This window comes from Callithrix jacchus, chromosome 7 (genome assembly GCF_049354715.1).
Source record: "Callithrix jacchus isolate 240 chromosome 7, calJac240_pri, whole genome shotgun sequence".
NCBI lineage: Eukaryota > Metazoa > Chordata > Mammalia > Primates > Cebidae > Callithrix > Callithrix jacchus.
Window position 1 is genome coordinate 25,080,260 of NC_133508.1, and position 25,054 is coordinate 25,105,313.

Consider the following 25,054-nt stretch of genomic DNA (forward strand, 5'->3'; position numbering starts at 1 on the left):
GGTATGAGAAAATGCCCCAAATACAATGTTAAGCAAAAATATAAGACATAGAATGCCACAATATGATCAAAATTATTTTAATCATACATACACACTCTTTGGAATTAGGAGTTGTTTAAATTTTTTCCTAAACAATTCATGGATTTCCTATAATGAACGTGCACACAAGCAGTTGTTACCTTTCACATCCAGTTGCAATATAAGGTGGCACATCCATGCAGAAGAGTTGTGACTGTTTTCACATTTTTCCATGTACTAACTAAATAAACTATTCCTTTCTCAGTGCCAAAGTGCCTTACAACACAACTTCCCAATTAGTGTACTTCAATACTTCAAAACTACTTAAAAGCAGTTTCTGAGCTAGGTGAGACAACTCACGTCCATAACCCCGGCACTTCAGGAGGCTGAGGCAGGTGATGGTTTGAGCCCAGAGGTTCACCTGCTGTTTCCAGGAGAGCAAGGGCTTCCTGATGCCAACCTGGGCAACATGGTGAAACCCCATCTCTACAAAAAATACAAAATTTAGCCAGGCGTGGTAATGCATGCCTGTAGTCCAAGCTACTCAGGAGGATGAGGCAGGAGGATCTCTTGAGTCCATGACGTCTGGGTGACAGAGAGAGACCCTGTCTCAAAGAAAAAAAAAGGTGGTGGGGGGGTAGGGGGCAGTTTCCCAGGCCCTCTACTGTAGTGTGCGCCCTTACTGACAGTATTATAATTGCTTGTTCATACACCTATATTTTTAATCACAGAGCAGCTTCGTGACAAGAGGTCCAAGTCTTACTCTAGTGCCCAACACACAAAACCTGAAAGAAAGTAGGACCTCAAAAATGAACAAAATTTATATAAAATGAGTAAAGTTTACATAAAAGAAGGATAACAAAAAATGGAGACTTTAAAACTTTGTTGGGGAATTGCTCCTATTTCCTTACTTCTCTATTTTTCTCATTTGAGGCAGTGTGCATATAGCACATTTCACAACTAGACAGCAACAGAGAAACAGACATAAACTCAAATACAGACATGTCTATTTTTTACACACATTTTCTTGTAAAGAAGTCTTACCGAATAATATGAGATATTTTCAAAAGCCACTTACTTTATGAAATGAATAAAATCTTGTTTACTCTGAATTAAGGAACAGATTGCATTTTTTTTTTTTTTTTTTTTGAGACGGAGTTCCACTCTTGTTACCCAGGCTGGAGTGCAATGGCGTGATCTCGGCTCACCGCAACCTCCACCTCCTGGGTTCAGGCAATTCTCCTGCCTCAGCCTCCGGAATAGCTGGGATTACAGGCATGCGCCACCATGCCCAGCTGATTTTTTTTGTATTTTCAGTAGAGACAGGGTTTCACCATGTTGACCAGGATGGTCTCGATCTCTTGACCTCAGGATCCACCCGCCTCGGCCTCCCAAAAACAATTACCTCCCTTCCCTTAGGGTAGACAGGAATCACCAAATTGAAAATCAAGCTTAAATTTCAGTTCATGCTAGCTACCAATGAAATAATGCAGTCCCCTCTGAGCAGAGAGATACAATACCAAGCATGTATACAGGCTACGAAGATAGAGGTACAGACAGATGGTCAGACACTATCATGTGGTTTCACTATTTTGAAGAACTATGATTAGCTTGACCATGATTATCAGAGACTCACCTTATTAAATGTATGTATTACTAGGTTTTTATAAGTTAATTTTGAGTCATCACTAATACTATCATCAGGAACCAATGTTAATGATGGACTCATTTTCATTGGCAACACCTGAGAGACTAAGTAATTTCACAGAAATTTACAGCTAAAAGAAAACTTAGAGACTATAGAGTTCAATCTGGAACCCACGTGTGGTGGCTCACTCCTGTAATCCTAGCCCTTTGGGAGGCGTAGGCGAGTGGTTCACTGGAGATCAGAAGTTCGAGGACAGCCTGCTCAATACAGCAAAACCCCGTCTCAACCAAAAATACAAAAATTAGCTGGGTGTGGTGGTATGCATCTGTAATCCCAGCTACACGTTACTATGAAGGTTGAGGCAGGAGAATCCCTTGAACCAAGGGAAGTGGAGGTTGAAGTGAGTTGAGATCGCACCACTGCACTCCAGCCTGGATGACAGACCAAGACTCTGTCCTAAAAAACAAAAAATTCAATTTGGTCATGCACCATTTTATAGAGCAGAACACTGACACTCCAAGAGGTTAAGTGATTTGCCAAGTGTTACACAAATATTGGTGACTAAACTGTTGATTAGGATCCAAATTAAAGCAGAACAGACCATTAAGAGTAACTGCTCCAAAGGGCCAAGACTGCATGGGGAAATAACTCATAGAAGATGCTGAAATGGTTTTTCACATGTGCAAAAATATTGGGTCTCTATGTATCAGCTAGGGTGAAGGCACTCTCATATCAGACATGAATCATTCATTTACTCATCAGTTCTCAATGAAGGCAGACTGTCATAGTCTGCTATTTCCAGGAGAGCTAGTGCATCATGATACAGGAGTTAAGCTCTGTCCTAAAAGAACCCATGCCCCAGAAATAGGAAGAAAGACAGAAGCTTAAAGAGAGTAGCCTCAAGCATACCTAGAATTACTGAATCTCACAGATGGGGTTTTCTTTTTCTTTCCCTTCCTCCCACTCCAAATCTGAGACCTTTTGCTGAAAGATGGCTTTGAACAGAACTTCAATATATAAATATTCAATACTGTATACAGAGCTGCTCTGTTGGGAGAGTTTGTACTGAAACCTACTCTGATAATTCCTTGGAAACACTAACAGTCTGATAAGAACTTTTAAAATCATAGATCTAGTTCAGCCAATTTATTTGACAAATATAGTCACTGAGGCCCTGAAAGACTCGCTGATGGTCTCATAGCTAATTAGTGACACAGCTTTGGACTAGAACCTAAGTTTCCAGTCTTCTGATCTTGGAACTTTTCCACCACACCACTAACAAATTGTTTTAACAATCTGAAGATAATAGCTAATGGGTAACATATTCTTTTTTTTTTCTAATTTATATTTATGAAACACACAATGTATGTTCATTAAGGATAAACCAGAAAATAAATTTAAGCAAAAAGGAAATAATTTAACTTATCTGTCATTCCTCCTCTAGAGGAAATTATGTCAATACTTTGAGACATATACATATTCTTCCAGACTTTTTCATACATACACACCGGCTGGACATGGTGGCTCACACCTATAATTTCAATATTTTGGGAGGCCAAGGTGGGCAGATCACCCGAGCCCAGGAGTTCACGACCAGTCTGGGCAATATGGCAAAACCCCATCTCTATGATAAATACAAAAAATAAGTCCGGCATAATGGCACGCACTTGTAGTCCCAGCTGCCCAGGAGGCTAAGGTGCAAGGATCGTCTGAGCCCAGAAGGTTGAGGCTGCAGTGAGTACTGTCATGATCATGCCACTGGACTCTAGCCTGGATGTCAGACTAAGAACTTGTCTCAAAAACAAATATATGTATACATACACACACACACTTTAACAAAATCTTCTTCTAATATATATATATAAATATATATGTATACGTACACACACACACTTCAAAAAAGTCTTCTTCTAACCTATTTCTTTGTATTCATTATTTTATAAATGTCTAAAATCTACACAGTATTGCTACATCACTACTACCATTATTATTACAATTACAACTGTCTTGCAGACCAGTGTCTTTGAAAAACCACTGAGAATTACATTAGGATAAATTCCTAAGAATGGAGCTGCTGGCTCAAATATTTACTTTTTGTTTGTTTTGAGATTTAAATACAGTATTTTAAAGTCCCATCCAGAAAAACCAGGGAACCAAATCCACTGACAGCATGAGACTGCTACGTTCATATTCCAGCCAACACTGGGTATTTTTCTATCTTTGCAAATATGTTAAAGATGAATATGGTTCTTACTAATTTTTTGATTCTTTCATTACTGGTGAGGCTAGACATCTTTGCATATAACACGCTATTCTAAGTACCCTATATATAAATAACAGAAAAGCATGCTGGGCGCGGTGGCTCACTTCTGTAATCCCAGCACTTTGGGAAGCCAAGACAGGTGAATCACCTGAGGTTGGGGAGTTTGAGACCAGCCTGATCAACATGGCAAAACCCTGTCTCTACTAAAAATACAAAAATTAGCCTAGCGTGGTGGTGTGTGCCTGTAGTTCCAGCTATTCAGAAGGCTGAGGCAGGAAAATAATTTAAACCCAAGAGTCGGAGGTTTCGGTGAGCCAAGATTGTGCCACTGCACTCCAGCACTCCAGCCTGGGCAACAGAAGGAGACTCCGTCTCCAAAAAAAAAAAAAAATGCACACATACACACACACCCCTCTCAGATAAAAAAGCAGATACAACATAGTCTCCAGCTTCTTTAAGATTAAATTACAAAAGTACATAGTGTCATTGGTGTTCAGAACACAGTTCCCATATAAAATTATAAATTGGGGTTAACAGGAATGTCTTAAAATATAGTAGTAGAAACCAAGGCAAAATCTCTGGGGACTGGAAAGGAAGTTTCAAATACACAAAAATTGAGAGGTCATTGGCTGGGGTAGTGGAACCCACATCTTACAGAGGAGATAACAAGCCTTTCTGGGTAGGAGGGTCAAAATGTCTTACATTCTGCTTAGTGTGAGCACTGGTATGTACCCTAACTTTAGATGGAAACATTAAGTTGGTCCAGCTTTGAGTTGTTGGGTCCAGCAAAGGCAAATGGCATGAAGCTGAGCTAAGAGCATCCACGGTTCCCTGGGGAAAGACAAGGCTTAGAGATAGAGCTATGAGGCTGCCATCCAACTTCTATTGTGGTAATAACACACAGTTCACTCATGCTCTTTCAAATACATCGCTGAGGTCAAACTGAATTGTGTCTTATTTCAAAAAACCAGCAAAGTAAAAAATCCTGAATGTAGAAGGTATTTATCTCTTGTTCATGAAAAGTTATGATTAAATATCAAAAAGTATTTTAGATACATTTTAGAGGCATTGGTGGAACTTACTATTTAAAAACTCTGGAGGAAAGCCTTTCAGAAAGTAATAAATTGTTTTAATCCCTTCATAATTTATGTCCTATAAATACAACTCCCTTTCAACATAATGTATTTCTGGAAACATTATAAAATGGATTATTTTAATAAGCATTATTTTTACACAGAATGCTTTAATTGGCTAAAACACAGAAATGACCCAACAATACCAGAGAAGCCCAATAATACCAGCAAAGATTGAACAATTAGAACCTCTAAAGTAATTTACTAGGGCAAACTGGTATGATTTTTAAGCATAAATATATAAGCTATATATTATACAAAGAGACTCTTAAAGCATTATAAAAGTGAATACAATACTCACAAAAAATAGAAATCCAATATACCATAAATTTTACTAAAAATGTATAAGCTAGAGATAAGAAACATGAATCGCCTCAACAGACAGAGTGGAATTCTCTGTTACAAGAAGGGCAGTAATACTGCTTTACTAATAGTGCAGGTGTTCATGGCTCCATTCGATGCCACAGGGCACATCTTTAAACACTAGCCTGCTAGACCAAACAAATTCTCAGATTTTTGTTGAGAATATTGTTCTCAACAAAATATTGCAGAGAATATTGTTGATATTGTTCCCAACAATATCACATCTGTAATCCCAGCCAAGGATTTAGAGGCTGAAGCATGCAGATCACCTGAGGTCAGGAGTTCAAGGCCAGCCTGATCAACACAGAGAAACCCTGTCTCTACCAAAAATACAAAAATTAGCCGGGTGTGGTGAGGTGTGCCTATAGTTCCAGCTACTTGGGAAGCTGAGGCAGGAGAATTGTTTGAACCCAAGAGGCAGAGGATGCAGTGAGCAAAGAACAATACAGAAAATATTGTTGATATTGTTATTACTGAAGTCTAGTAGATGGAAAGGAATGGTGTTGGTAGGGAAGGACATAAATTTAGTCTGTGACATGGGCTTAAAGCACCTGTAAGGGGCCAGTGGAGATACTCAGTAGTTAAACAAATGAATCTAAGCTCAGGAGAGCGATCTGAGATTTGGGCATCATCAGTCAGACTATGATATGATACCTACAGGCACGGAGTGAATGAAAACATCCATGGAAAGAATACAGACTATGGGGGGAAAGTTGGTACAATTCTTCTCACTAAATTATATAAAATATTTAATACAAAATTTGCTTAAGTGATTTTAATTTTCACAAGAAGAAACCATTTCTAGGAGCCTGTTTTCTTATAAATCAGCCCTATATTTTGGAAACTGTAATAGCCAAAAGTTAGAAACAATCTAAATGTCCATTAAGAGTAGAATGGATTAGGCCCGGTGCCATGGTTCATGCCTATAATCCCAGCACTTTGGGAGGATGAGACAGGCAGATCACCTGAGGTCAGGAGTTCGAGACTAGCCTGGCCAACATAGTAAAACCCCATCTCTACTAAAAATACAAAAATTAGCTGAGTGTGGTGGCAGGCGTCTATAATCTCAGCTACTCAGGAGGCTGAGGCAGGAGAATCACTTGAACTCAGGAGGTAGAAGTTGCAGTGAGCAGAGATGGGCCACTGCACTCCAGCCTGGGCCACAAGAATGAAACTCTGTCTCAAAGAAAAAAAAAAAAAAGAAGAAAAAGAGTAGACTGGATAAACTGTGGTCTATTCATACAATGAACTACCATAAATAAATTTTTAGACAATTTACAGCAAATGTAACAACATGGATACATTTCCAAGATAATGCTGAGTGAAAAAAGTCAGACACAAAAGGGTGTATACAGTGTGATAATGTTCATAGGAAGTTCAAACAGGCAAAACCAGTATATGGTGAAGTCTGGAGAGGGATGATCTTTGGAGGAGAAAATAATGACTGCCAAGGGCCTAACAGAGGCTTCTGAAGTGCTGTTCATGTTCTATATCTGGGTGGCCAATGACACAGGTATGTTCACGGTGCAAAATTCACCAAACTATGTATTTATGATTTATGCATTTTATGCACTGCTTATTTCTATTTAAAAGATTTACAAAAACAAACATGAATCTGATTGTCATTGTCATGCTAAACATCCAACAGTAGAATTCCCATCACACTGGGAAGGAAATCTAAAACCTTCTCTTGCAGAGGGATTGACTGTAACCTAATTCCCTCAGCCCTCTCCAGGATTCACTGACTCCTGCCACACACATCTCCTGGCTGCCTCAAAGCTCACTATCCAAGCTCTGTCTCATCTTAGGGGCTTTACTACCATAAAGCAGGTATGTAAAAAAAAAAAAAAAAAAACATATTGAGTAAAAAATGAATGTTTTATTTTCCTGTAAAAGTTTTATTTTTGTAATTATGTTTTTATTTCTGTGTTCATTTAATATCTGTCTCCTCCACTAGACTACAATCTTCAGGAACACAGACATACATATATCCCATTTTATAGTCTATACCCAGCAGAGTAGTCACAACAAAATCAGGTGCTTAAGATATACACCAATGGCCCACTGAAACCTCTATTTTTTTCTAAATTCACCGCAAGTATACAATGTAACACCAAGCTAAGATCTAAATGTTAGGATTACTGCCCAAATTACATTCCTTTGATCTCTAGGCCCCAGAAAGTACCATTCAACTCACCCATACCCTCTTACGCCCAGGCCCAAAATAATCAAATTTAACAAAATATTTTGACTGGTCACTATTGTTTGTGGTAAGCTTAACATAAATTTCCATTCCCTATTGTACAACAAAGAATTAACACAGGAGGCCTGACTGCTATCCTTAGAAAGGCCAGCTTGGGAGGCAGCCCTCTGTGGGTGTTTGGCAACCTGAATTTCAAGAGGGTTCCCATCATTCCTAATGCTAATAGTGGCTCCCTGTGCCTAGACTGTGCAAACAATGTGGTTTATGCTGAATATGTCCTTTCCCTCTGGGCGTCTACAATGTTGATGTGTGCTGGGCAGAAGGTACCTATGACCTATGTGACCTCGCCCCAATAAACATCTTGTCTTGAATGAGCTTCCCTGGTAGTCAACATTTCACACATATTTTAACAAGCTCCTGCTGGAAAATTAAGCATATCCTGTGTGGCTCCACTGGAAGAGGACTCTTAGAAGCTTATGGGTGGTTTCCTCTGAACTTTGTCCCATACGTCTTTTTGCTTTGTTTTTGTATTCTTTCACTATAATATATCATAGCTGCTTACTAATTTATGCTGCATCCTCTAAGTCCTCCTAGAAAACAAATGAACCATGGCCAGGCACGGTGGCTCATGCCTACTGTAATCCCAGCACTTTGGGAGGCAGAGGTGTGTGGATCTCCTGAGCCTGGAATTTGAGACCAGCCTAGCCAACATGGTGAAACCCCAAATCTACTAAAAATACAAAAATAGGCTGTGCTAGCTGTCAGACACCTATAATCCCAGCTACTTGGGAGGCTGGGGCAGGAAAATCACTTGAACCCAAGAGCTGAGATGGCACCACTGCACTCCAGCCTAGGTGACGGAGCAAAACTCAGTTTCAGCAAAATAAATAAACTCCCTGAACATTATCTCCCAATTCCTAAATGGATTATCATCAATCACAGTGATAGAAAAAAGAAGAAAACCATGATACCCACCTTGCAATATTTGTGCTATATGTCATCCCCTACCCTTGAGTATGGGCTAGACCTAGTGATTTGCTTCTAGTAATTAGAGGCTGAGTGTGGTGACTCACACCTGTAATTCCAGCTATTCCAGGGGCTGAGGGGCAAGAATCACTTGAACCTGGGAGGCAGAGGTTGCAGTGAGCGGAGATCACACCACTGCATTCCAGCCTGGGTGATGGAGTGAGACTCTCTGTCAAAAAAATAAAATAAAATAAATAAATAGAATTTGGCAAATGTGATGGGTGTCACTTTCAAGATTAGGTTACTAAGGACTGACTTGTCTAGCCTGCACTCTCTCTGGCTCTCTTCCATCGTTTCTTCTTATGAATCCAGCTGCCCTAGAGTTAGTTGCCCTCTGGAGAGACCCACATGTCAAGAAACTGAGGGCAGCCTTGGCCAACAGCCAGCTTAAGAACTGAAGCCCAAGTGCCTGCAGGGAGCTAAATCCCAGCGGCAACCCCATGAGTGAGCCTGGAAGCAGACCCTTCCCCAGGCAAGTCTCAAGATGACTGCAGTTCTGGCTGATGCCGTGATGACAGCCTTGAAAGACACCCTGAGCCAGAGGACCCAGGTAAGCCACACCTGGACTCCTGACACTCCAGAGAAACTGAGATGATAATAAATATTGTTTTAGTCACTATGTTTCAAGGGTAATCGACTACTCAGAAATAGATAACTGAACTAACACACTCTACCACCAAAAACAATTAAAAAGCCAGACAATATATGTGAAACAATGGTTTCCAGGCATTGGACACATCAGGCCATAAAGGACAGTGATCCCTCAAAAAGAGGACACAAACAGTAGGCCCTATGAGCGCCCCAGCTTATTACACAGAAAGTTTCAGGGCCTCGGCACAGGGCAGGGGAACCAGGCAGGGCAGCTCAACTTCACAGCACAGAGTCCTGAAGAAGAAAGTGGCCCAGAGAGACAGGAAGCTCTGAGAATCTGCAGGGTTCCTCCCCAACCCAGTCTTCAGCTGAGCACTGATGAGGGGAAAGAATCTCCTGAAAAAAATTACAGGCACAATCCCTGAAACTCACACAGGATGAGGAAAAGAGCCCATTTTTGCCAATGAGTGGGAAAAACCTCACCATTCAGGGGCCGTAGGTTAAGTACTCAGAAGGGTACTGTGCCTCTGTAGTTGGGCAAAATTAGCACTACACTAAAGCTGTTCTTGTCTCACCTAATAAAGCTGAGAAACAAGACCAAAATGAGAAAAAAACTAAAGGGACAATATCCCCAAAGGGCTGCAGGACCTGGCTAACATACACTGGTGTAAGGGAGAGCATGCCTGTGGAGTGCTTCTAAGGGTGTTAGCTCAAGGGGGTAGAATGTGACGCCGGCTGAAAGTTGAAATGAGGCACTGTGACCTAACACAGGATTAACGTGGAGGCAAGGGCTCAGTAGTGGCTCAAATATACTACTAGGATGGCTCAAGGAAATTTGGAAAAAGTGATAGCCCACATTAAATGAAGTAGAGATGCCAGAACTGCTATGACAGACCATGGCAGAAGAGATCTGAAGGCTCAGAGAATCGGACCTGCTACAACAGGTCTATGTGCTACATGTCACACGGGAAAACTAACCAGCTAACAGCGAACTTTGGGAGGGCTCACAGGATACTCTATGTTCACAGCAACATTGAATGTGCTGATGGAGGCAGTGCCAGGTCTCTGTCCTCTTCTAGCCAGCACTGACAGTAGAAGATAATGCTACAGGTCTGGGCTTCTTAAGGACCAGTGAGGATGTTAGGATCACAGAACAGCAAAGGCCAGGAAGCAGCATTTAACATTGAAAGTCAAGGTGAAATGCAGGAATGAGTATCAAAATCAGGATGGCATCCAGAGGCCCGATCCAGAATCTACAGAGATGGGTAACAAAACATTTCCTAGGGATGGCCCTTCACTGGCTCTCACCCACCCCTGGGAAAGGTGAAAATGATGTCCCAGATGGGGCAAACTCATTATGCCAAGGGAAACAATCCATAGGAACAGAGCCATTGGAGGTATCAGCCGCTGAGAAACAGGTGAAATGGCCTTGTAAAGGGGGTCTGTGTGAAGGGGTGAGGGTATGAGGACAACATGACAAATAAAGGGATACATATCAGCAACAAAAAGAGACAAAGAGAAAGAAAGCAAGAAAGAAAATAAAGAGACACCTTTTGGTCTAGTATGTTCCCTCTCCCACTTTCCTATCCCATCTTTTCTTTTTCTCCCAGTTCCCATCATTCCCTTTCGGTTCACATTTTCTCCACTACTCCCTAAATGGGCCATCAATTTAAAGGATGCTATTTTTCTTATATTTTGTAAAGAAATTTATAATTTCTATTTTAAAACTTGATGGTCTGGCTGGGCGCAGTGGCTCATGCCTCGAATCCCAGCACTTTGGGAGGCCAAAGTGGGTGGATCACTTGAGGTCAGGAGTTCGAAACCACCCTGGCCAACATGGTAAAACCCCGTCTGCTGAAAAAATACAAAAAATTAGCCTGGCATGGTGGCATACACCTGTAATCCCTGAGAGGCAGAGATCGCTTGAACCCGGGAGGCGGAGGTTGCAGTGAGCCAAGATTGTGCCATTGCACTCCAGCCTGGTTAAGAGCAAGACTCCTGTCAAAAAAAGAATGAAAAGAAAGAAAGAAAGAGTTAAGTGGTACATTCTTTAATGGACCTATTGTATAGTTTGTATTAAATGAAGGATTTTCCCATTCATCCTCTAAATTCTAAGTCACCATGAATGAGATCCTACACTAGAAACTTTCCCCATCAATCATGAATTAAACATGGTACAACACAGGCATTAAAAATTTATTTCTAAAATATACAGTACAATGTAAAAATATATCCTGCTGTTCTAAGAATCCCTTTTTGTTAGAACTGGAATTAAGAAGCCCGGGAAATCATCTAATCAGTTTACAACATAGGAAAATGAAAATCCAGAGCATTAACAGATTTGCTCAGTCACACAACCAAGCAGCAGCAAAGTGACTAGTGAGTAGGTGCCTCTACTCTCAAGCAAACTGTTCTCCTCAAAGTTGGGGAGGAGGTAGTACTTTCAAGTGCTTTTCTCTTTGCAATTAAGTACAACTGTCATCAAGAAGCCAAGACAGATGGGTCTGCCACCCATTCTCCCACATACCATTTAGACCATTCCTTTAAATTCTTCCTTTTCCTTCAGAGGTTTTTGTTTTCCTTTTCTTGTTCATTTAAACCAGATTTCACCCATCAACCAGAGCTCTCAGGCAGAATAGCCTACTAGGGTACTCTGGCCAAGTACCTAATAGGTCTTCTAAGTTACAGATCCAGAAGCAGCTGGCTTGCTATTAACCATCGATGTGAACCAGAATTAAAGTAAATTGCTTATGATCTGAACATAACCACTTTCCAGCTAAAAGCAATTACAGGTATTGTTAAAGGACAATCATAATGCCACTTTTTCCAAATGTTAACACTGAATTCTGCTCACATAGGCTCAATGTTTATAATTATATTGCTTACATAACATTCACCAACTCACAATACAATTGTACATATATATCAGCATACTAAAGGTTTCATTGAGTAACAGAGCAGAGGAAGAACATCAACTAATCAACACTACAAAAGGCAGCTAAAACTGACAGCCATTAGTAGTTACTGCAAAACCTGATTTGCCCTTTGAAAGTGTTTTCCTACCTTAGCTTTGCTCTTCAACCTTCAGCTCTTCACTACTGTGGATCTATCATTCCAGACATTCCTCTCATCTTTTCTTCCCCTTTCTGGCTCCCACTATCTTTTTCAGTCTACTTCTCTCCACTACTCCCTAAATTGGCCAGCAATTGGGAATGGGAGGGAGTTGCACGATTTATACACATATTTGCATATTATATCCATATAATTTTATTATTTACTCTAGACGTCTGAAATATCTTGAGAATTACTAGTTTTAAAAGCTGACGACTAGAACACTACATTATATACTTTGGTAAAGAGAAGACATTAAGTGCCCAGGATTTGGAGTCCCACTCCCTGGGCTTGAGTCCGGCTCTGCAGCTTCTTAGCTGTGTGGCCCTGACAAGAGTGTCAAGCCCTTGTTTATCAGCTTCTTATCTGTAAAATGGGAATGTGATATTCATAGCATCTCTGCAGAGTTGTTAAATAATCTGACACATTGTTAAGTACTCACTAAATATTACCGATTCAACTAAAGTTCCTGTGGCATTTTTCATTATTTTAGAGGCTTGCTATGATGAGCAGAGAGAGGTGTTTTTTTTTCTCTCCCCTGCTTAAGGCCAACAGTTGTGACAGCTACAATTCTGAAGCTTAGGTCAATGGTTCTCAAATACTGCTGGTGAAATATAAAAGTGGTCTGGCTGGAGTTCTCCTAACAATGGTTAATAGGCCTCTGTGCTTTAATTTGAGCCCCCTTGCTCTCACCTGCAAACTCCACCTGTGGAAAACCAGCCATCTGTGCATTTTGATGATGCCAGTTGGATCCCCACACATATTAGTGTCTCTGTTCATCCCATATGCATCCTGCCCACTAGCAAGGTTTCCCTGTGCCACTTCCAGCTGATGTCTCCCACACAAGGCCATGAGTCTGGAAGTGCGCAGCAAGCATGTGCAGAGAACACTCACAACGCCACAACGGTACAGAGGGCTGGCCTGGAGGTCAAGCCAGGAAAAAAGTCAATTTAAAGTATTATACCTAAGCAAGGCAAAAATCCTAGGGGTTCTTAACCTGAAGTCCAATTTTCAGGCTCCCTAGCTGATTAAAATAATAATTGATTTGGGATCTTATCTGGTGGTTGCAAAAATGAGAGAGGTGGATTTACCCACTTAGAATTTTTCTACATAATTATTTACATAATATGGTAAGTGGTAACACATAATACTTTGCATTTGTCTTAATTTTTAAAAGGATGATATAATGTAAAGTAATCTTAAAAGAAAAACAAATTAAGTACCTCTCAAAAATAACCTTTAACTCTCTTTTGGTCATTAAAGGCAGAACTTTAATGTGTGGGAGAATCACCTGAAGGTCTTGTTAAAATGCAAATTCTGATTCCCTAAAGTCTAGAATGAGACCTGAATGTCTGCATTTCATAGGAGCTTCCAGGAGTGTAGATACTACTGGTTGGTTCATAAGCCACACTTGAAGTACCAAGAATTTAAGGTACCAACATGTCAAAAGACCTATTTCCAATTTCCTAGCTTATCAACATAAAGCCTCCTACTGGTGTTAGAAGCAGCTGCTGATTTTAACAGCTCTAAGGAACAGAGACCTAGGCTACCAACTGTTTCTTGACAAAAAAGGAGGGGGTGGGGGAGAAGAGGAAGGAGCTTCAGGGAGAAAGCAATAAAACTTTTTTTTTTAAAAGCTCCAGGCAGCCTCTCTTTCCCTCTTCCATTTGGTTTCCCCAGGGGGAGAGAGAACTTCACTACACTTGGGGCCTCTTTGGTGCGCCTATCTCCTTGTTTCCAGTTTGAAGGATCCAATCCAGGATTCCTCCAGCTCTTCTTTCCTGAAATGGACTTTTACGAAATGAGATTTCCATTAAATAACAAAAATTTCCAACCATTTACAACCTTCTTTCAAAGAAAAAAAAAGTGCCTTCTTTAATGGCATGGTTATTTTTTCCCTTTGTAACAACTTAAAACAAATTGGAACAGAACATTTCTCTGAGAAGGGAACATGTGAATAAAACCTTAAAGAAAGCAGGGCAGGCAGGGCACAGTGGCTCCTGCCTGTAATCCCAGCACTTTGGGAAGCCAAGGTGGGCTGATCACGAGGTCAGGATATTGAGACTATCCTGGCCAACATGGTGAAACCTGTCTCTACTAAAAACACAAAAATTAGCTGGCCATGGTGGCACATGCCCGTAATCCCAGCTACTCAGGAGGCAGAGGCAGGAAAATCGCTTGAACCAGGGAGTCGGAGGGTGCCACTGCACTCCAGCCTGGTGACAAGAGCAAGAATCTGTCTCAACAAAACAAAAGCAAAGCAGCATGCTATGCAGAGATCTGAAATGAAGGCATTTCAGGAAGTGGGAACGGTGAGTACAAAGGCCCTGAGATGAACAGCAAAGGAGGCCAGTGTAGTTAGAGGAGAATGACTAGGGTTTGAGAAGTAAGTGGAAACACGGTACTGGAGATAATGAGAGGAGGGAACGAAATCTCTTAAGGCCCTTGGCTTTTACGCTAAGTAATATGGACAGCCTTTGGTGGGCTCTGGTAGAACACTATATTCATGTTCTATGGATGTTTAAAAAGATTGTATTGGATGCTGGGCTGAAAACAGACCACAGGCTGTACACAAGTATCTACAGAAGTGATAATACCAGGATCTCCCATGCTTGATGCTCCCCAGTATTCCTTTTGAGTTCCCTATGTATATGGCTGTGTAATAACAGCTGTCATTGAACTTGAAGGATGGGATATGTCATATATACGAAAACTTAATGTACAACTTCTTGTATCTGGCTCTAGTATTAGCAAACATTCAACCTCTATTTCTAAATGATTAGAACATTTGAAATGTATCACACACCTAGGTGGGTGGGGGTGGGAGGGAGAAAATACCTCCGTTCTTAATGGTGGAACGGGAATAACCAGTGTTGTAATCTACAACTTTATTTAATTCACTTATCTGTCAAGAAGCCCAAGAACAATCACCTCTCTAAGATCTTCTGAACAAGAAATGTATTTTTTTTAAGTGGTTTTTTGAGACAAGGCCTTGCTCTGTCACCCAGGCTAGAGTGCAGTGGCATGATCTCAGCTCACTGAAACTTTCACTTCCCAGACTCAAGCAATCATTCCATCTAGCCTCCCAAATATCTGGAACTATGGCTGTGCACCACTATACTCACCTAATTTTTTTGTAAAGATGAGGTCTCGCTATACTGCCCAGGCTGTTATTAAAGTTATGTCCTAAATATAGTATCACTATGACCCAATAATTTCACTTCTAAGACTGTATCCTATAAAAATAATCCTAAACAGAAAACAGTTTAAAACACAAAGATAGTCACATGTTATAACAGCAAGACACTGGAAGCAATTTAAGTGTTCAACAAATAAATGGTTTAAGTATATATACACACATAATAGTTTATATTATAGTGTATATTATACACTGTACTATACACTCATAATATTATACAGGCACTGACAATGATGTCCTAAAATGGAAAAATGTACATGATGCCAACTTACAAAACACACACAAACTAGACGCACTGGAGGAAAAAATGACAGTAACACCATATTAACGAGTTGAATTTGAAGGATTTAATTATGTAAACCAATTTTAATTTATATTTTCCAGTTTTTTTTTTTGTTTTTTTTTGAGATGGAGTTTCGCTCTTGTTACCCAGGCTGGAGTGCAATGGCGCAATCTCGGCTCACCGCAACCTCCGCCTCCTGGGTTCAGGCAATTCTCCTGCCTCAGCCTCCTGAGTAGCTGGGATTACAGGCATGCGCCACCACGCCCAGCTAATCTTTTTTGTATTTTTAGTAGAGACCGGGTTTCACCATGTTGACCAGGATGGTCTTGATCTCTTGACCTCATGATCCACCCGCCTCGGCCTCCCAAAGTGCTGGGATTATAGGCGTGAGCCACCGTGCCCGGCCTATTTTCCAGTGTTTACAACTGACCATGCATTTTATTTGCAATGTTTAAAATTACAGTAATGGAACTTACTATCATCTCTTTAGTTTTAATATAAACCTCATATAACATTACCTGTACCAACCTAGGATATATTAATAATTATAAGCATATATTAGGCACTCAGCACCCAGCACTATGTTAAATGCTATATCCAAGTTATCTCATTTTAATCTTCACGACAATCCCTGATGTAGGTACTATTAGAGGGAAGAAGGCAAGTAACACTCAAGCCATACCATTGCCACAGAGCCAGAAACAGCTCCAGGCCTTGAATTCAGTTCTTGGGCACTAAACTCTGCACTTTCAATTGTAACACTATACTGCCTCCCTACAACAGTGGCAATATTTAATAAGTAAAGTAACCTTGCAGAATTCTCAATATGCCACCTGAGAGACATGATGGGTACACTCTCCCACTTACCATGTGATCATTTCTTTGGTCTATCTCCTTCAGTTGTTCTCTTTCCTTCCTCATCCTGCTTTTTCTGTGACTTCTTGTCTCTCACCTATGCTTCTTCTGACCTATACCATAAGCTTTCCAAGGCTGTCCAGCAGCATCCTTGATCACTGCTTAGCTTCAACAGTGAAACTCAAAGAAACCAAGTGCTGCCCTAAGTTTTCCCACAAACAAGTTACATACTAGAAACCTAAGCCACATCTGGCCAGCAGATGTATTTTGCTAAAATCTCACTATTTTGAAAATCTTGAATTAGTCATCAACATTAAAAATCAGGACAAGTTCACATAAAAATCCAAATTTTCAGCTTCTTTTGGAAACTAAATGATCTGACAACAGTGGGTACAAAATGACAGCAATCTCCTAAAGCTGAATCTCTAGTTATCCACATCTCCCCCAGCCTCTATTGTCTAACACCTGACTGTGATCCACTCACTTTCTGTACTCTTCAACTGCCTGGCCCCAAAAGCACTGATTTTGTGACCTCCACCAAATACTTGAAGTGGTGGCACAGCAACCACAGGAGATGTTATCATATGCCATTTTTAACTTTATGCTAAGTTCAACGAACTTTTTTTTTTTGAGACAGGGTCTCACTCTGTGGCCCAGGCTGCAGTGCAGTGTCCTGATCTCAGCTCACTGCAACCTCCACATCCCAGGCTCAGGTGATCCTCCCATCTCAGCCTCCCAAGTAGCTAGGACTATAGGTGCACAACAATGCCTGACTTTTTTTGAGACAGAGTCTCACTCCATTGCCCAGGTGGGAGTGCAGTGGCACAATCTCAGCTCACTGCAACGTCTGCTTCCCAGATTCAAGCGATTCTCATGCCTCAGCCTCTTAAGCAGCTGGGATTATTAGGTACACACCACCAAGCCTGGCTAATTTTTTTTGTATTTTTAGTAGAGATAGAGGTTCTGCCATGTTGCCCAGGCTGGTCTCGAACTCCTAAGCTCAAGCAATTCACCCACCTTGGCCTCCCAAAGTGCTAGGATTACAGGTGTGAGCCACCATGCCTAGAGGTAATTTTTGTATTTTTTGTAGAGACAGGGTTTCTTTCTCCACGTTGGCCAGGCTGGTCTCGAACTCCTGGGCTCAAGTGATCCTTTCAAGGTGCTGGTATTATAGGCATGAGCCATCATGCCTGGTCTACAAACTCTTCTTCTCATAGACATTAGCAACTAAATTGCCAATTATCAGACATAAACCACAAGGAGTGTAGCAACAACAATCCTAGCAAAACCCCAAGCCAAGACACATCTAAAAGCACTTGCTATCGCTGGCTTACTGCATTAATGCACCTCTAGATTCTACTGCAACTCAAATACAATTATTTTGGAATTACCCAGAATGAAGAAGCCTTAAAAAGGTCTCAGACCTCAAAGTGGAAAGTTTTCTGATGATGAGACTAACTAGTGAGTTTAGTAATAGCTGCAGACTAGTTACTAAACAATAAAAAATTTTAAATCTCAGCTTTGTTAGGGTTCCTATATCATGAATTTTACATGTTAAGATAATTGCAGTACGTATCTTCTTTTATTCTCTTAGTAGCCATTCAAAATCCATATTTTTTACGGTAATGTAAATCCATTAGGGACAGAACTAGAAAGTGCATTGAGGAATCAATCTTACGCTGAAACAAACAGACACTAAATGACCTTCTCCATCCCTGATTTCTCTAATACGTTAGCCTATTATGCCCAGCCTAAACTATGAAAATATTTTCTCACCATTCCAGAATGAAGAAGATGGGGCATAAAGAAAAGTACTGAAGTCCCACTGGGAACTAATTCCATATTATAAACGAAGAAGCTCACATCACAGCTATGGAAGAACTGAGAAATGGTGGGGCTGGGGAAAGCATGGTCAGTGTGCTTTATTTACCACTCATCTCATTCAGTAACATTTCAACTGTTTTCCTTTTAAATTTCAAACAATATTAAATAACTTGTTTTTAATAAGAAAAACAAATACCGACAAAGTGATGAATAACTTATGAGGTAAATAATTCATAGTTTTTAAAGATTCATTGATAACTGGAACAAAAGCTGTCAACCAGGTTTCTCTCTATTCTGCAAAAGAAGCCATTATGCTGAATATGTACAATATTACTTACGATTAACAGCAACAATCTGCTAATAACAACCTGGTAATAACAATGTTGATCGAGGGATAAAGGGAAAAATAAGAGTTTTTGCTTCTTAGGGAAGAACAGTCAAAAGCAGATGATGGCTATTGTAGCACATTTTCTTTACTGCAAAATAACCATTTTCTAAACAAACTATCTAGTAATAGGAAAAGTTTTAAAAAGTATTTCCATTTGATCCCACTGTAAAAGAACTCAAAAACCATATTTCACTAAAACTGAAAAACTAAAAAGCAACTCATTCCAAAATCTTGCCTACCTTCTTACAAATACAATGTCAAATGCCTTCAAAAATATGTAACATTTACCTATGTTACAATTATATTGCTTTAATTTTTTGCTAGTTTTAAGTAATTCACTCTAGCTTCCCCTCCTCCACCACTTAAAGCTCTACAAATAGTCTCATCTGTGCTATTAAGAATTAACTTAATTCTTTTAAATTCAGATCATTAGATTTATCAGATTAAACCAGTATTTTGACAAAAAAAAAAAATGGTCTAAAAGATTACTTTCCTACTCTTACAGGAAGACAGTGTTTTCATATCCTGATTTACTTTCACTTTATATATCATAGAAGTTTTGAATTAAAAAGCAAATATATACATACACATTTATGAAACAAACCTGACCACTCCATGCACAATACAGATTGCACAACAAACTCCAATTGTGGTTGATCATGCAGTCTAAAATCCTGAACTGGGCCATGACTGCCTATAGCGCAGTCTGCATCTCTTCTCTGACTCAGCACAGCAGCGGGTTACCAGAGCTCTGCAGTGATGTGGTCCACAAGTAAGATCTTCCCCTCCCTTTCCTGTCTGAGCAGCAATAGCTAACTGGCAGAACATCATCATCTTCCCAAAGGTTCTTCCCACCAGTACATTTAAATTATCTGATCAGGAAGGAAAGTTTTCATAAATTCTTATTCAGTATTTAACATAATTTAATTTGTAAAGGTTATTGCTTTTTCCTTCTTTTCTGGGCATCTTTATTCATTCCATGAAAACACAATGTGGGGAGGTGGTATATAAATCAATCAACCATGCTGGCTCCGGTCCACAGCAAACAAATTCCAATACAAGGCTACGCTATCCTCAATGACACTCATACTGACTCAATCCCAAGCGTACAAAAGGGTATTCGGTCCCTTCTTAAGCTCTCAGTAGCACCTCACACAGCTAACAACTCCTTCAACGTCTGTCATCCTGGGTTCCACAGTTCCACTCTCTTTGTTCTCTTACTATTTAACTATTACTTCTTTGTAAAAGGCAATGGAGCAGTGTGAGAAAAGCCTAGATCAGAAAATAAAAACAAACAAACAAAAAAAAACGAGAAAAGCCTAGATCTTAGTAAGACAGATATATGACCAAGGAGGCTAAAGGCTTATCCTCTGAGCATCAAATTATTCATCTGTAAAATGGAGACAGTAATACATACCTTCAAAAGGTTTGTAAATATTAAATAACATCTGTATTGCTTAAAACAGTGTCTAACAGATATCTAATGAAGGATTAATAGTTTTAAGGTTATCAACCCTTTAGATAGAATTCTAAATCAGAATTCTATCCCTGACCTCCCTCTAATTTCTTACACTTCCATAGGTGATGTCATTGCCTCAACCCATGATTTTAACTATGAATTACTTCTAAACCCCTCTTCAATGCCACCCTTTCTCCCAAGCTCCAAATCTGCATGACTAAACTCTTGCTAAGCACATATACCTACATACTACATGTTCAAAACTGAATTCATCACCTTCCCTCCAAACCTGCACTACCTCCTGTATCCCTTAATCTGCATAATGGCTGCACAACTCATCCCCCTAGTCACCCAAACAGAAACCAATGATCTTAGACTTCTTCCTTACCTCTCATAACCAGCTACCAAACTCTATCACTTCTCCTAAAACATATACTGAACTGTCCTTTTTCCATTCCACTGGCACTGCCTAAATTCAGACCCCCATCAACTTTCTCCTGGATTATCACAGGGCATGTAGTTGGTCTCCCAAACATCCTGTCACTCCTCTCTGGAATCTTTTCTGTGCAGGACTAACAAAAGCATCTTTTAAACCAAAAGCTAATCATATGACTACCCTGCCTAAATTCCTTCTGTTGCTCCTTTCTTCCTACATACAGCAGTGTTTCCCAAAGTATGCTCCTACTTGTTTTACAGGGTGCAGAATATAAATTACAGTTAAATGAATAAAGTCTTCAATAGCAAAACAAGTTTGAGAGAAGCTAGGTTAAACAATGCTGCTGCTGGAAGCTTGGCAAAGGCTAAATATAAAGATCAAATTCAAAGTCCTCAAAATCTGAAATCTGAGGCTACTGAAAAGTTTGTTTTCAACTAGCTCATCTTGAAATCATTGGCTGGTTTGTCTGCCTCTGTCTGTCCCTTAATTGGTGGTGTTCCCTCCGGTTCTGGACTTTGACCCTCTTCTCTCCCTCAATGACCTCACAAATTCACAAAACTGTAATTACTATAGATGCTGGCTTAACTGAACTTTGCCTAATTTGCCAGACCAACCAAAATTCTTGATTCCCTGGCTAGTTCTTGAATACTGGCTGATCCCATGGCAAGCTCAACTCTATTATTATCATTATTTGTATAAATGTATGGGGTATCATATGTAATTTTGTTATTTGCATAGATTATGTAGTGGTCAAGTTGGCTTTTAGTATATTTATCACCTGAATAACACACACTCTACCCATTAATTAATTAATTTCTCATCATTTACCCCCCCCACCCTGTCACCTTGCTAAGTCTCCATTGCCCATCCTTCCACTCTCTACATCCACATGTACACATTTTTAGCACCCATTTATGAATAAGAGCATGTAATACTCAACTTGCTGTGCTTAGCTTGTTTCATTTAAGATAATGTCTTAGCACACTGGTTAGGTGGGAAAAAAAAGATAATATCCTCCACTTCCATCCATATTGCTTCAAAAGACATGATTTCATTCTTTCTTATGGCGGAATAGTAGTCCATGAAGTCTTCCATTCCAAATACACCACATTGTCTTTATCTCTTCCTCCAGTGATGCACACTTAGGTTGACTCCATATCTTTGCTACTATGAATAGCAAAGTAGGTATCTTTCTGATAAATGGATTTCTTTTCCTTTGAATAGATTCCCAGGTCAAACAGTAGCTCTATTTTTACTTTTTTTTTTTTTCTGAGACTGAGTCTCGCCCTGTCGCCCAAGTTGGAATACAGTGGCACCATCTCAGCTCACTGCAACCTCTGCCTCCAGGATTCAAGCAATTCTCCTGCCACAGCACCCTGAGTAAATGGGATTGCAAGCATGGGCCACCACGCCCGGCTAATTTTGTATTTTTTGTAGAGATAGAGTTTCTCCATGTTGGTCAGGCTGGTCTAGAACTCCCAACCTCAGGGGATCCACCCGCCTTGGCCTCCCACAGTGCTGGGATTATAGGCATTAGCCACCATGCCAGGCCTTCTATTTTTACTTCTTTGAGAAATCACCACACTGTTTTCCATAGAGGTTGTAACAAAGAAGAGAAGAGAGAAGACCCAAATAAACAAAATCAGATATGAAAAGGAGGCATTACAACTGATACCACAGAAATACAAAAGATCATCACAGACTATTATGAACAGCAAATTATGCTCACAAACTAGAAAACCTAGAGGAAATGGATAAATTCCTAGACGCATATAACCACTCAAGATTGAACCAAGAAGAAACAGAAAACCTGAACACACCAATAACAAGTAGCAAGGCTCAATCAGTAATTAAAAAAAAAAAAAAACTCCCAACAAAGAAAAGCCCAAGACCAGATGAATTCACAGCCAAATTCTATCAAACATGCAAAGAACTAAAAAGAACTAATACCAATCCTCCTGAAACTGTTCTAAGAAATCAAGGAAAAAGGAATTCTTCCTATCCCATTCTATGAGGCCAGTATCACCCTGGTACCAAAACTGGAAAAGGGGCCAGATACAACGTCTCATGCCTGTAATCTCAACACTCTGGGAGGCTGAGACGACAGGATCACTTGAGCTCACCAGCTCGGGCAACACGGTGAGATCCCATCTCTACAAAAAAAGAATTTAAAAATTAGACAGGTGTGGTGGTGCATGCCTGTAGTCCCAGCCACTCAGGAGACTAGGCAGAATGATTGCTTGAGGCCAGGAGGTTGAGGGTGGGTGACAGAGCAAAACTTTCTCTCTAAAAAACAAAAATAAAAACCAATCCAGACAAGGACACAACAACAAAACCCTACAGACCAATACTCCTGATACACACAGACACAAAAATCCCCAACAAAATACTAGCAAACCGAATCCAACAGCACTGCAAGCTCAACTCTTATGTCTGGGAAGACAGTCTAGACACATTTCTGCTCCCAGCAAGTGACATTCATGCTTAACGCAGTCAGTTGTATTTTTGCACAAATTTATTTATGTCTGTTTTATTTGTGTTACTGTAATAATGTAATGTAGACTGTATAGAAACTGATGAAATACAGGTAAAAACAAGTTGTTCTATGAAAACTAACTTGAGTACATTGAAAATACTCAATAAAAGCTGTTGCTCACTTCTGTATTTTTCCCTCCCTGGTCTTGTAGCTAAATATGCTACAGCTAGGGAGAATATCCAGTATCTCTAGATATACATATTCTTGATATACTATATGTAGCATCTCTAGATATAGAGTACCTAGTAAGATACTAAATATTCTCCCTGGCAGTAGCATATTCAGAAACTAAAGTTGTTCCCTCTGCCACAACATTCTTCTCTTCTTTCTACCTAGTTAACTCCTTCCTGAGTTAGCTCACACACAGTCTTCCCAGAAAGACTTTCTCTGATCTCTACAACAGGTTGCCTTCTCTGATCTCTACAAGAGATTGGCCTGCTATATGCTTTCATAACTCCTTACTTTTCTGAAATCCTATTCATTGTATCTGTACTATAAGTACTTGATCAATTGTCTGTACTTCCCATTGCCCATGTACATCCACGAAGGTAGGAGTCAGACTATGTCTCTATTTTTATACTGCCGTACCCTCAGTGTCTGGCACTTAGAAGGAGCTCAATAAATATCTGTTGAATTCGTTAATAAATGTGGAAGGACACTTCTAAATATAACAGGAAAGTCTGGCACTAGATCAAATCTGAATTATTTTACAATTAACTTTTATCTTGGGAACAAAAGGGTCATTGTCACCAGTTGTAGGCAAAATACAAGTTGCTTCCTTCCTCAGTCTTACAAAGCAAGTAGTTGGTGCCGGGTGCGGTGATTCCTGCCTGTAATCCCAGCACTTTGGGAGGCCAAGGCTGGTGGATCATCTGAGGTCAGGAGTTCGAGAACAGCCTGGCCAACACAACAAAATCTCGTCCCTACTAAATATACAAAAATAGCTGAGCATGGTGGCGGGTGCCTATTGTCCAAGCTACTTGGGAGGCTGAGGCAGGTCAATTGCTTGAACCCGAGAGGCAGAGGTTGCAGTGTGCCAAGACTGCGCCACTGTATTCCAGCCTAGGTGACAGAGAGAGACTCCATTTCAAAAAAAAAAGAAAAAGAAAAGAAAAGAAAGAAATAAAGTACTTGGAGCACTTGGGCTTCTAGCAAACTCACTGCATACCTAACAACTGATACTGTTCCATCCCCTAAGATGCTGAAAAATTACAGAAGGAAAGGAAGGGTTTCAGGCATCTGACTTTGAAAAGTTCCCAGGTATGCCTGGTAAACCTTACTAGTCGAGAACCACTAAAAAGTTCATACCAAAAAAGACAAAAAAAAAAAAAAAATACTCAGAGACTAAAGGCCCAACTATAATCAAGCTTTTATAAATCATTCCTAAATATAGTCTACTTTTCCTATATTTACTACCCACGTGGGAACATCTTCATCTGTAAAATCCTTTAGAAAAACAGTACACCACTGAGTACAGTGGCTCATGCCTGTAATCTCAGTACTTTGGGAGGCTAAGGTGGGCACATCACAAGATCAGGAGTTCAAGACCAGCCTTACCAACATGGTAAAACCCCATCTCTAATCAAAATACAAAAATTAGCCAGACATGGTGGCGCACGCCTGTAATCCCAGCTACTCAGGAGGCTGAGGCAGGAGAATCGCTTGAACCTGGGAGGCAGAGGTTGCAGTGAGCCAAGATCGTGCCACTGTACTCCAGC

At 40.2% G+C, this 25,054-nt stretch overlaps 1 protein-coding gene across 11 annotated transcripts in view; it reads right to left on the minus strand.

Moving 5' to 3' along the window:
- The window catches only part of ARHGAP21 (Rho GTPase activating protein 21), a 128,656-nt gene that overhangs the window by 92,102 nt on the left and 11,500 nt on the right, over positions 1 to 25,054 (minus strand). For 3 of the 11 annotated variants that reach the window (XM_035306957.3, XM_078329609.1, XM_035306953.2), the window contains exon 1: positions 19,510 to 19,626. The exons of 7 other annotated variants lie outside the window; for them this stretch is intronic. In XM_035306957.3, the coding sequence (XP_035162848.1) occupies positions 19,510 to 19,593 (84 nt within the window). In that variant the 5' untranslated portion in view covers positions 19,594 to 19,626. Of the gene's footprint in view, positions 1 to 19,492; positions 19,627 to 25,054 lie in introns of those variants that run through there. One more of the 11 variants, XM_035306962.3, reaches the window with a different exon arrangement.